The sequence below is a fragment of the Metschnikowia bicuspidata genome (assembly GCF_001664035.1).
Source record: "Metschnikowia bicuspidata var. bicuspidata NRRL YB-4993 chromosome Unknown METBIscaffold_3, whole genome shotgun sequence".
Taxonomy (NCBI): domain Eukaryota; kingdom Fungi; phylum Ascomycota; class Pichiomycetes; order Serinales; family Metschnikowiaceae; genus Metschnikowia; species Metschnikowia bicuspidata.
Window position 1 is genome coordinate 723925 of NW_017387733.1, and position 12964 is coordinate 736888.

The 12964-nt window shown below is 45.4% G+C and overlaps 2 protein-coding genes across 2 annotated transcripts; one reads left to right on the forward strand and one right to left on the reverse strand.

Moving 5' to 3' along the window:
* Positions 1-4487: 4487 nt before the first annotated feature.
* On the reverse strand, positions 4488-5440 carry METBIDRAFT_31695 (uncharacterized protein). The gene has a single exon (XM_018855897.1). The coding sequence runs from the start codon at positions 5122-5124 to the stop codon at positions 4948-4950; it is 177 nt and encodes a 58-aa protein (XP_018711594.1). The 5' UTR covers positions 5125-5440; the 3' UTR covers positions 4488-4947.
* A 3220-nt stretch (positions 5441-8660) lies between these two features.
* Positions 8661-9770, forward strand: GLN1 (glutamate--ammonia ligase; the record flags this gene model as incomplete). The annotated part of the gene is made up of 1 exon (XM_018857446.1): positions 8661-9770. One exon carries the CDS (start codon positions 8661-8663, stop codon positions 9768-9770), a length of 1110 nt encoding a protein of 369 aa, XP_018711595.1.
* Positions 9771-12964: the final 3194 nt, after the last annotated feature.

Consider the following 12964-nt stretch of genomic DNA (forward strand, 5'->3'; position numbering starts at 1 on the left):
TGTGTCTACTTTGCAAGATATGATATCTTGCCTCTTTGTATCTGATGTTCCTGTCAACCTGCTCCTTTGCACGAATAAATACCCTTGTATCTGATGCTTTGGCCAGCTCGTACTTTACACGAATAAATACCTTTGCCTTGTATCTGATGCTTCGTGCCGCTGATACTATACACGAATAAATACCTCTTGCCGCTTTGTATCGAACACCTCTTTGTATCGAGAACTTGACTCTGCTGCTTCGTGCCAATCTGCTTTTTGTGGCGACTCGCGGTTCTGGTCTTGCGGTCGCTTGCAGATGCCCAAAAAAAATTATGGTTCTCTGGCTCGGTGTTTTGATAGGGCGCCGGCTCTAAAGGAAAACGTGATATAATCCCTGTATCAAGGGCGTCTCGGGCCGTGCGCCGCTGGAGATGCCGGCGAAAAAAAAAAATAGATGGGGCAAGAATTGCCGTGCTCTAAATGTCACGGCCGGGCGTGTTTTAGGCGAGGTGCTTCGGGTGCTTCAAGACAACGCTTCCCAGGTGGCGTCAATATAAAAAAAAATCGACGTGTTTGCTGGATCGAGCCTATTTCCAGAACTGGCTCGAATTGGACGCCGGCCGTGGTGCTCGACAAATTAGCGCCTCGTATGGCGCGGGCTTTTTAGCGTCACTGGCGTGCGGGTTTCCAGGGGCTTGGCTGTTTCCAGCAGGCCGGGCCGTTTGGAAGCCCGGGCGCGGGGCCTATATTTGTGGGGCCGGAACACGTGTTGATTTTTTGGATTCGGCTTTTGAAAGTGGGCTCTAGTTTGGGGCTCTGCTTTCGCTTTCGGGTTTTGGTCTCTAGGACTTTAATTAGGGCTGGTCCAGCCTGGCTCTAGGGCTTTAATTAGGGCTGGTCCAGCCTGGCCTTTGATAACGGCGTTTGAGTTCATCAAGGAACTCGGCAAAATAAATCCGTAACTTCGGGATAAGGGTTGGCCCTAAGGCTTGGAGGATCCAGGATGTGGGTCGAAGTGTGGGGCAGAAACGGTCCGAAGTAGCCTTCTTCAATAGGATCCATCTCTGGTCTGTTTCCACCTGCCCACCCTCGTTACCCTACCCTCATTAACAACCATCAAAGAACTGGTACGGACAAAGTGACTCTGACTGTTCAATAAAAACATGGCATTTCGTTGATCCAGCTCTATCTAGGGCTTCAATTGAGGCGTTTTAATAGAGTCTGGCTTTAGGGCTAATTTGGTTTGGTCTAGTCGAACCTGGCTTTACTTAGGGCTTTGACTACAGTGTTGATTGAATCCTGGCTCTGAAAAAAATAGGCCCCAAGCTTTGACTGATCTAGTAGAGCCTGGCTTTAGTGCTTTGACTTCCGGCTTTGACTTCCGGCTTTGACTTCCGGCTTTGACTTCCGGCTTTGACTTCCGGCTTTGAATTCCGGCTTTGACTTCCAAGTTTAGGGCTGCAACATCGATTGATCTAGTGCATCTTTTGGTCGATATATCAATGCTTTTCTGGTCTGGTCTGAGTTTCCACTAGTGCCGTTTTTGGTCTTTGAATGGTTTTCGTCTCTGGCGGTGCCATTTATAAATATTCTGTTGTTCTTGCGATACCTTCTTCTGATTCCATATTGTTTTCTGTAATATAGCAGCATCTCCGGGTCTATTTTTGTCTTTCGGCAACGCGGCTTGGAGCTCTTCCTTGAATTTCTCTCCTGCCTTTCTTGTCGTGTTCTGGTGTTCTGGCTACGTCTTTCTGGTCTATTTAGTCTTCCCCCAACGCTGCTTGGAATCTAGCTGGCATTGTTGCAGTGCCTTTCTGTCATTTTCTGGCCACACCTTGCTGATCTATATACAGTGTTTTATAGCTGTGGTTTTGGTGTAGAAACCTTGGTGCTTCCCGATATCTTTCTAGTGTTGTCAGTTCTCTTGGTCGATTTATTCTCTGGCAAAGCCGTTTGGGCCTTTTGCTAATGTTTAGTTCCTTTCTTTTCGTTTGCGTATTATTCTTCGAGGTCTCGGGTCTCTTTTACTCCCTGGGAAATACCGTCTCAAACTTTAATCAAAATTCGTGCAGTGCCTTTGTCCTTGTCCCGTGGAGCTATTCTCTTACAATCAAGTGTTATACTCTGTTTGATACTCGTGTAGTTTATTTCATATCATTCCATGGTGCCATTTCTGATAACTCTGTGGCATTATTTCTGGCTTCATTTTCTGACTTTTCTCGCATCATATGTGGTGTCATCTTCAGGTGATCTCATGGTTTCATCTTTGTTTGTTTTGGTCGAGCAACGCACTTCAAACCTTTTTTGGACTTCCTGCAGTTTTTTTCGGGTGGTTTTTGTTTCATTCCGGTCCATATTTAGAGATCGCCTTGATCTATTGTTTGACTCTCGAACTGTTTCCAGGACATCATTCCACGGTGGATTTCTCAGTCGCTTTTGAACTTGTGCTCCTTTCCTATGTCCTTTTTGATCCCTGAACACATCCAACATCAAGCAACGTAATGCTTTTTGTAGCGACCTGGTTCTTGCCATGTTAAATTTGATAATTCAGTAATCAATCAGAATCAAGACAAATCTCATGCCCAGCGGTGTTTACATATTCATCGTTTTAGTCCTGCAACTATTTGAGAATCCCACCAGCCGCCATTCCACTGTCTCTTCTGAGCTTTTGGCTTGCCGCTGATTTTTGATGGTACTCAGCCACGAATAGTCCCCCACCTTGGTTCGATATCAAATGGGCCAACAAAATATACATATACTCACCACGGCATTTTATTTTGCCACATGATGTATGATTCTGACTGCCAAAAGGACGGTTGAGTCTTGCCGGTGTTTTATTGTAGAAAGCCGGGCTTTTCTGAAGCATGTCGAGACGAGTAGCTGTTAACCAGATGCATGAAGACTATACATAGCATTCCGTTTGGAGAACTCTGAAGATGCTGATGCTGTGCTAGCGTTTGGGGCTGATACTATATCATGTATCATACCGCAGCTGTCTCTGTTTGGCTCCATGAATAGTACGCCTACAAAACGCCGGGGGAGAACGTTATGATTTGATACAACACAACAATCCGGATACAAAGACAAACATACGCCAATATTGCAACTCATTCCTGCTGCTACAGGGGCAATGAGACTTGGACTTTCAAGAGTCCGAAAACAAGAAGTCATGCTCGCTTGTGAATTCCAAGAAAGATGACCACACAATCAAGGTCAGGTTCATTGAGGTTGTCACACTGATCAATAACCATCATCATATAAAGTCTTTCATGGTCTTATTAAGTTTTCATACCCAAACTACAGTAAGGTCTTTCGAAGCTCATTTCCAGAAAGTTTTTCTATACTAAAATTTCAATAAGTCATCCACAGTCCAACTGCAATACTTAGATTACACTACAATTGCAACGACTCTCCGCACTCCCATTACAAAACCTCTTTCACATTTCAATTACAATAGTCTTTTACACCCAAATCACAGAATTTCTATTACACTCCCACTTCAATAACTAGTTCACATTCCAATTGCAAAACTCTCACGTTCCAACTACAGTAACTCTTCCACACTCCCATTACAATAGTCAATCACATCCCAGTTCCAATGACCTTCTATCACAGTAACTCTTTCACACCCCAATTGCAGTAATTCTACACCCGAACCACAATAGTAATTCACACCCCATATCCAATGACTTACCTTACAATTACTCCTCCACATCCCAAATACAGTGATTCTACACCCCACTACAATAGTCTCTCGCATCCTAATTCCACGAACCTTTCCTTACAGTGACTTTTCCACACCCCATTCACAGTAACTCTGCGCTCCAATTACAATGGTCTGTCACACCTCAATTCCAATGTCTGTCCCACCCCAATTTCAATGAATCTTTATTACAAGAATCTTTGGAACTCCCATTACAGTAATCTCTCGCACTCCAATCTCAATAGCCTTCCATTACAGTGGCTATTTCACACCACAATCACAATAGTCTTCTACATCCCAACGCCATCAACAATCCACATCTGCTTTTAGTATTGCTTTTATATTAGTTGCTATACTTTTCTTACCCTTTGACTTAGAAATATCTTCTTTACCTTATGCTGTAAGTGCTTATTTAAATGATATATACGGAATTTCTGTTTTAATATTATTCTGATCTACATTAGTTATGGCCTTTGTTTATGAAATAATTTTAGGGGTATTGAATTTAAAAAAAGAAATTATTTAGTACAAAATAATTAAAACAATTATTCAAACATGAAACTTATTTCAGTCATCACCCCGAAGTATAACCTTTGGTCATAAATTCCCCCCACAAGCTATAAAACTATTATTAAATAACAATATATACCCGGTGAAGCCCGACTATGCAAAATTAGATAATATCCGCCACAGCAACTCTTTCACCCTCCAATTCCAGTGATCTGCACCCCAACTACAATAGTCTGTCCCACCCCAACTACAATAGTAATTCATACCCAACTACAATAACCGTCCATTACAGGAACTCGTTCACTGTCCGATTACAGTAATTCCGCACCCCAACTACAATAGTCTGTCCCACCCCATTCACAGTAAATATACACCCCAACTACAATAGTAATTCATACCCAACTACAATAACCGTCCATTACAGGAACTCGTTCACTGTCCGATTACAGTAATTCCGCACCCCAACTACAATAATCTCTCACCCCAATTTCAATAGTCTCTCACTCCAGTTCCACTAACCTTCCATTCCAGTGACTCCTTTACACCCCAGTCACAGTAATTCTACACCCCAATTACAATAGTAATTCACACCCCAATTACAATGTCTGTCCCACCCCAATTCCAATGAATCTCTCGCTACAATAGTCTCTCACGCCCCAGTTCCATCGAACCTTGCCCCACCACTATCCGGCGCCACCAAACACACCCAGAACCCGCAAACGCCAAGGCGTCATGCACGAGCCCGCCGCTGCCAGTCACGAAAATCTCCAGTAGTTGGTGGGCCCGGCCATCAAGAGCACCAGCCCCAAATTGGCCATCACCTTGCCGAGCGTGATCCCATACTCGATCTGGCCACACACGTCCACGGGGAGCAAGTTGAAAGCGGGGAAAGCCAACCACAACCCGAGGAAGAGAGCAGTTTGAACGAGCATACCGACACGGCAATCGAGAGCCCGAGCGCATAGGTCAAACCCCAGCTGAACCAGTAGATGGTGCTTTTTGCTAGTCCGATGGGCCTGCGAGAAACAAGACCTGGAACTGCCCAATCAGGCCGCTGCCGGGAAAAAACACCGCGAGCTCGGCCGTGACCTCCAGCACGATTACTACGATGAAGGCCCATAGCACATGGATGCCAAAGCCATGAGTGGGCCCCGAAATACGAGCGTGGCCATGGAAAAAAAACAAAAGAGACCCGTCCCGATGGTCCGCCTAAGGCGAGCATAGAAACGGTGAAAATCGAGAGGCGGTGGGCGGGTGCCGGGGCGCCCGGCCCGCCTAGCAAGCTTCCCGATTCAGACATGGGTGCGATTTGATGGAGAGGATATACCTGGGCCGTCTGGGGTCGGGGCTTGTCGCGGTGTACGGGTGTGCGGCTGCCGGCGCTGTTTTCGCAGCCGGGGCGGGGTTGGGTGAGTTGGGTTGAATGAGGTGGGTTTAGATGAGGTGGGTTAAGATGAGGTGGGTTTAGATGAGGTGGGTTTGAAGGAGGGGTGAGATTTGATTAGAGCCAAATAAGGTCTAACGGGGGTTGAATGGGCTTGGTTGAGGTTTAAATTGGTTCCGGTTCAATGAGTTAGGTTTTAGATGAGATGGGGTTTATATGAGGTTGAGGTCTAAATGAGTTGGGTTTATATGAGGTTGAGAAATGAGTTGGCTTTAGATGGGTTGGGTTCAGATAAGTTGGGTTCAGATGAGTTGAAGTTTAGATAAGTTGAGGCTTAAATGTGTTGAGGCTTAAATTAGGGCTGATATCCAAATTAGAGTTGAATTGGGGCTGGATGAGGTTGAGTGAGGATTGAATGACTGATACGTGAATTTAAATGATGTATAAGAAAGTTCGGGTAAGACAGAATCAAATCACGGTTGAGTGAGATTAAAATGACGGTTTAGTGAGACTTGAGTGAGCGTTAATTAATGCGTTCGTGGAAGGTGAAATGAGAATTAATATGAACTAGTCGAGGGCTTGATGAAGGCTAATGAGGGTTAAATGACGCCCTGGTGGGCAGCGTAATGGTCTCAAATAAAGGGTTCACTGGAAGTCAGATAAAGATAGTAAGGGTGGGGTCGAGGCAAATACATGACCTTCAAAGAAGCTTCAAAAAAGAACTGGACCATGGTCCCATCGGGCGGTTTCGGGTTCCAGCACTGGTAGACAAAGCCCCAATGTCAAAACGTCCTGAACTTCAAATACTGGTCTCCTGACGCGCCTGCTCAGAATCTTACAACAATCCAAATGCCTGCTACCAACACACCGAGACTTGAACCCTTCAAAATACACGGAACAAGCAATGGGACCCAGTGCCACATATCATGGCATTGCACATCTCCAGCGTCTCTTTATCTCTCAGAGCTCTCATTCAGTCATGAAGGAATTGCCGCCTAGCGGCTTTGACGTCTCCCTCAATTTAAAACTAGCACACTGTCATCAGAACTAGCACTGTGATCTAATATATCGAAATTAGCACTAGCTACTGTCATCAATACTAGCATCAATATCAGAAACAAAAGCACTAATACTATCGAACCTAGCACTCACATCATACAAACTAGCACTACTATCATCAATACGAGCACTTGTATTTGAGAACTAGCACTACTGCCATCAATACTAGCACTAATATTATCGAAACGAGCACTAATATCATCAAGTCAGCACTACTGTCATTAAACTAGCAATACTGTCATCAAAATACCAATACTGTCATCAACCACCACTGCCATGGCATCTTCATATCTTGGTGATAGAGCCATTGCAGGCCTGGAATAACACACGCCAGTCCAAAAACAATAATGCAACGCGGCTCGGAGATTGGCCCCAGCACGGACAATAAGGCCCCTTTCTTTATCAATGTGTAGGCCTGGCGATGCTCATGCACAGAGCATAAAGTCTGCGACGGACGTCTCTAGATAAGAAAAGGAGAGCCAATGTTTCGAAGCTTCTGCAATGTTTCAGCGGTGTTTCAGAAGTCAACACTCAGTCATCGGGCAGAACGCAAATGCCAGTATATCATCTCGGGACCCCCGAATCAGCTCCAATACCCTCAGAGAAGCGGGCGCCATGGCGTTTCAGAGATCCACGAGCATGACAGGAAACGAGTCCGGCACATCGCAAAGAGCCATTTCCATAACAATATGGCCCAGGCGACGGGGGCTCGAAAGTTAAACTCCGAGGTTGCTGCCTGCAGGTCTCGTCGCGTGACCTGGGCCATGCTTATCCGGCACGCTCTTCTCTTGCCATGATTGGCGGATAAGGATACTGTATGCCAGAAAACTAAACCAAAAGAGCTTGGCGCGACGCTGGCCCGACTGGAGTGCGGAGACCCTTCTAATTCAGAAAATCCAGTTACGAGTTGCGGCACCTCATTTTGTTGTAAAGCCCGAGGCGGAGTCAAGCCCGGAAGACCGGATCAGTTTGTTGATCGCAGAATAGAAAATTCTCGGCATCCGTCCTGGCTCATCTGTGACTTGCGATACGGGCGATATGAGTGTTTTTCATATCTGGTGGAATCGTGGACTCATACTCTATTCTGCTGCTCAGACTTCCCGAATAGGGAAAGGCCAAGGTACAACCAAAATCAAGGTTTTCGAAAAAAAAAAAAATCTTATCATGTGCGAAGGTGCACTTTTCGGTCGCGGCTCGAATCTCCGAGGAGAGATTTTCACCGGCCAAGCGGCTTGATCTTGTACTTCTTCCGTACTATTTGGGTAATACTTTTTATCTTTATTTTTTGGTATTCCTCGGCCACAACACTTGTCTCTGCCATATACTGTCTTTCTGAACGGTATGCTACTCGTTGGGGCCTTACGTGTAGTCTGCCCTGACATGGCATATGACAGGTGAGATCTATGAGTAATAATCCCCGTAACGTAAAAATAGCCCTAGCGCCCCTGTCTTAGCCGGACAATTAATGCTGACGTCTCCTGGTTCGGCAGGGGTTTCCAGAGCGTACTGCGCGCCTGGGCGCTCTGCCGTGGAAGAGCGGATCCGGATAGGCCAGGTGCGCAGCGCAAACCAGCGCGGCCGCCGGCTTCCGCCTGGCCTATCCCGACAAGGCAGGTGCGTGTCGCGGGAACTTCTCTTATCGGGATTCTTCTTCTGCAGAGCCCGGCTGTGTGCAGGCCGACCGCCTAAACGTTTCCCCAATCACGCCCGGTGCGTATTGCTTTTTCCGCGCCTGCGTCCTTTATCGCACCGGCGCATATGCCGGTGCTCACCAGGTCGCAATGACTGGCCTCCCTTTTCTGGTATTTAATTACCAGTGTTTGCTGCGATTCACCAAAAGTTTTGCTTCCTTTTTTTGTTTGCTTCACTAACAAATTCCTCACTTCTTTGTTGCTGTTTTCAGTCCGATTACCTGCTAATCACCTCTTTTCTTTGCTGCTAGCCCCGCCCTAAAAGCACCCACCAAGTCTGCCCCATTTTCTTGCGGCTTCTTATCTACAAAAAAAAACCACAAACACACTAGCCATGGTGTCCATCACAGAACAAACCGCTATATTGTCCAAATATCTTGATTTGGACCAAAGAGGCAAGATCCTTGCTGAGTACGTCTGGATCGACTCCGAGGGCCAGACCAGATCCAAGTGCAAAACGTTGTCCAAAAAGCCGCTGTCTATCGAGGACTTGCCAGAATGGAACTTTGACGGATCTTCCACCGGCCAGGCTCCCGGCCACGACTCCGACATCTACATCCGTCCAGTTGCTTTTTACCCTGATCCTTTCAGAAAGGGCGACAACATCATTGTGTTGACGGAATGCTGGAACAACGACGGCACGCCCAACAAATTCAACCACAGACACGAGTGTGCCAAGCTCATGTCCGCACACTCTGACGAGGAGGTGTGGTTTGGCTTGGAGCAGGAGTACACCTTGTTCGACCAGTATGACCAGGTTTACGCGTGGCCCAAGGGCGGTTTCCCCGCTCCTCAAGGCCCATACTACTGTGGAGTTGGAACCGGCAAGGTCTACGCCAGAGACGTTGTGGAGGCCCACTACAGAGCGTGCTTGCACGCGGGCGTGAACATTTCCGGTATCAACGCCGAGGTCATGCCTTCCCAGTGGGAATTCCAGGTTGGACCCTGCGAGGGAATCAAAATGGGAGACGAGTTGTGGATGGCCCGTTTCCTCTTGCAAAGAGTCGCCGAGGAATTCGGAGTCAAGATCTCTTTCCACCCCAAGCCTTTGGCCGGAGAATGGAATGGTGCTGGTTGCCACACGAACGTCTCCACCAAGCTCATGAGAGAGGCTGGCGGCATGAAGCACATCGAGGATGCTCTTGGAAAGTTGGCCAAGAGACACAAGGAGCACTTGACCTTGTACGGCTCGGACAACGAGATGAGATTGACTGGCCGTCACGAGACCGCCTCCATGGACGCTTTCTCGTCCGGTGTTGCCAACAGAGGCGCCTCCGTGAGAATCCCCAGATCCGTTGCCAAGGAGGGCTTCGGTTACTTCGAGGACAGAAGACCTGCCTCCAACATCGACCCATACTTGGTCACCGGTATCATGGTGGAGACCATCTGTGGAGCCATCCCAGACGCGGACATGTACAAGGAGTTTGCCAGAGAGAGCGAGTAAACCGGCGATCTGTTGATTCATTTAATATAGAAAAGTCATGACATAACCAACAATCGAAAATCAAAAATTTTAGAAAGATGATGCTGTAAGCAGATGTGCGCTGTCCAGATTCGAGTGGATTCGAGCTCGTCCGACCTCGAAGCAGGTGATATGGGATACCAGGCTGTCCAAAGACGGACCGTATCCTGATATGTCGCCGGTCCATATCATGTTTGCATTTCCAATTTACGAGTGTAGCTCGTTAACATCATTGGGATGCGTGCATGAAAAGATCCAGGATCACCTTCTATACATGTCTCGAAGTTCTATATGGCGGTATGTGTTCTATATATAGCTGTTGTGCTGGTCTCACTTGCACCGTCCGAGCCGATCGCCTTACAAGAGTCTGCTTCCTGCCCATAGTATTTAATTTCTAGGGAAAGTCATTTGTGGCAGAATCCTTTGACCTTGGCCTGCATCGGTCGCCTAATTGAAATGACGACGTTCATTATACTTTTTGAGCTGCGGGTGATGTATGCAACTGACTAGTTGCACACCTGCCGATGACGTCCAAATAATTTTCCTTCCAATCATCGGGTATTCAGTCAGCATCCAGCCCTTACAACTAAAGTCAGGGAGATAAAGCTTAGAGCAAAAATCTGATTTGCAGAAAGAATATCGTCATTTGACTTTGAGAAGTTTTAAGTGCTTCTGACCAAGCATATAAAGACCCTAACGACTTCTATATTGATTAAAGTTAGTGTGACTTAAAGATTCAAAGAAATTGCATTTTCGCATCCAGAGGCTGACAAGGCCACAAGAATCTCCGTAGCTTTTCAAGAAACAGATTAAGAGTTCAGATAAGTGAGGCGCCCCTCGAAGCCCAAAAAAATGGGCTTATTTCAGAGCTGGCTACTTGACCTTTGAAAAATAAGAGTGTTTCGGCTTTCCAAAGTAGACGTACCATAGAACTAGCATCTTCACCGCTTCATGTGCAAAATGCCCGATTTGGGACTTGATGTCTGGTTTTGCTGCCAATTCATCGCTACTTTGTTATTTATCATGGTATCTAGTACATTGTCCACAGGCTTCATAATTTCAGGTCACTACCCGCTCTTGCTACCTTATAAATCTTATGAGATGTCTGAGTATTGAGCCTCGGTCATCAACTTCTAGAATGGGTATCCTCTATCTTTGGGACATCCAATCCACGGTCCCAAATATTACATGGATTGAGCTGAAAATATCAAACTTGCATAGCGTGTAATTCCATTCACATAGTGTAGAATAAGTACCATACCATGAGTAACGATAGGCGTGGACGAGAAACTATAATCTATATATCTTTTTGTATGTTTTGATTAAATTAGATGATGAAACAGGTACATACAATTCTTCAGCCAGAAAGTCTCTTCAAATCGCTTCAGCTCAAATGTCCGAGGCAGGTTCAGAGGCTTTGTTAATTCTCTCAAAATCAATTTCAAAGACCGTGAAAACAAATCAAGTCAAATTCATTTCTTTATGGCTTCAGCTTAAAAAGCTCTTCACACAAAATTGATTCTTCCAAGAATTTCCAAATTGGCATTGACCGCTTGAAGTGCATTGAGATTCACCTTCATCAAATTAACAATATTCCAAGACTCTGGGAAGAGGCTTAAAAGATACCCCTCTTTTTTACCTTATTATATTTAAATTACTTACTATTGGAACCTAGGTACGTCTCTGAGTCACTCAGAGCGTGTGCAGTGAGGCAAGTCAGTCCCTGTTATTCATGGCCGTAAGTTAAGTATGGGGACAGTGGCTCAAAATCTCTTTTAATTAAAGTATTGAGACCACAATGGCACTTTGCCCTTGCATCAGGATTTAGTCTGTCATTCATGGCTGGCAAATCAAAGAACAGATTCGAACAAAGTCACGGCTAGCTTGCATCACGGTTTCTCTATAATAAGCCTTTGCTTTATTCTGTCCTCATGGATTTTTGTAAACATCCTAGGTTTTATTGTTGAAAGTGCTTGTTGCCTTGAGTACCACGACGTATCCCGACATGGCTTGATCTCCGCATTTTTTAATGGCATACATTTATATGCTCAGGGGAACACAGCACGATTCACATGTCTTTTTGAATTGAGAGAGGGATTTTTTTGTTTTTGTTTTTGTTTTTCGATGAATTCACCAGGAGTGAGCAATCAATCTAAGTGATTATGAATCTTGTTGGCTCGGATAGGAGTTTGACCCATGATAGACCAACTCTTTGTGACCATACAAAGTATTGATCGCTGAAAGCAGGTTATTATTCCAGTCGCACCATCTTCAGACTGCCAGAAGCGCTCGCCCTTTAATATACTTGAAAACCCTCATCCTGTCAATATGTGACCACAGCTGTTGGCTGATACTTTGTCATTCCAGTTTCTCAAAAACAAATCATCACTTCGTCGTCCAATTTCGGCAGAGACAGTTCATCAGACAAGAGATATGGTATTTAGTCCATTTTTTGTTTTTGGTAGATTCATCTGATTAGAGGAACAAACTAGACAATAATACAAAATCCCTTTAAGCAGCTCCCGGATATGTGCCTGGTATCGAGACCGTTCCCTTCCCTTTCTTTGATACCGGCATGGTCAGTCCTTTTTGACAAGCAGTTGTTTACGTATCGGATAGTATGTCATCAAATCCTAGACGTCTCTTTTAGTAGTTGCTTCGACTCAGATGGTTGAAGAAAACTTAAGAGCTCAGCTCCTGTAAAATGCCACGTCTTCGAGCGTATACCTTAAAGATTGTGGGGATAAACCATTTAATCTTAAAAAATTCTCCAGAGAGTTTCTTGAGCTGTCGGCTGGAGACAACACATCATATAAACCCATGAGCTTGGCGAAGTCTAGCTCCTGCCCCACTTTTTCTTCCTTTTTCTTCTTTAAAGAGACATCAGTATAGGGTGTTACTGAAGGGATGTAAAACCCACCACACATGAAAAACTATAGAGAAAAAACTATAAAAGATCGCAATATTGGCTCAGGTGATAAGCCGCGAGCACCAGTTCACGAAATTCCTGAAGAGAATTTACTGCTCTTGAAAAGACGTCTGCCCATAACCGTCAACCACTTGAATAATATCAACTGAATGCCATCGTCCCATAGGATATTTCTAAGGGCACGTGGCCATAATTCATTTGACAGAGCGGCATTTGTCATTGCCTCCTGGTCCCTTAGCATATAAAC

Bases quoted from the DNA above. Each gene is read 5' to 3' on its own strand.
- METBIDRAFT_31695 (XM_018855897.1), bottom strand. From the start codon at position 5,124: ATGCTCGTTCAAACTGCTCTCTTCCTCGGGTTGTGGTTGGCTTTCCCC.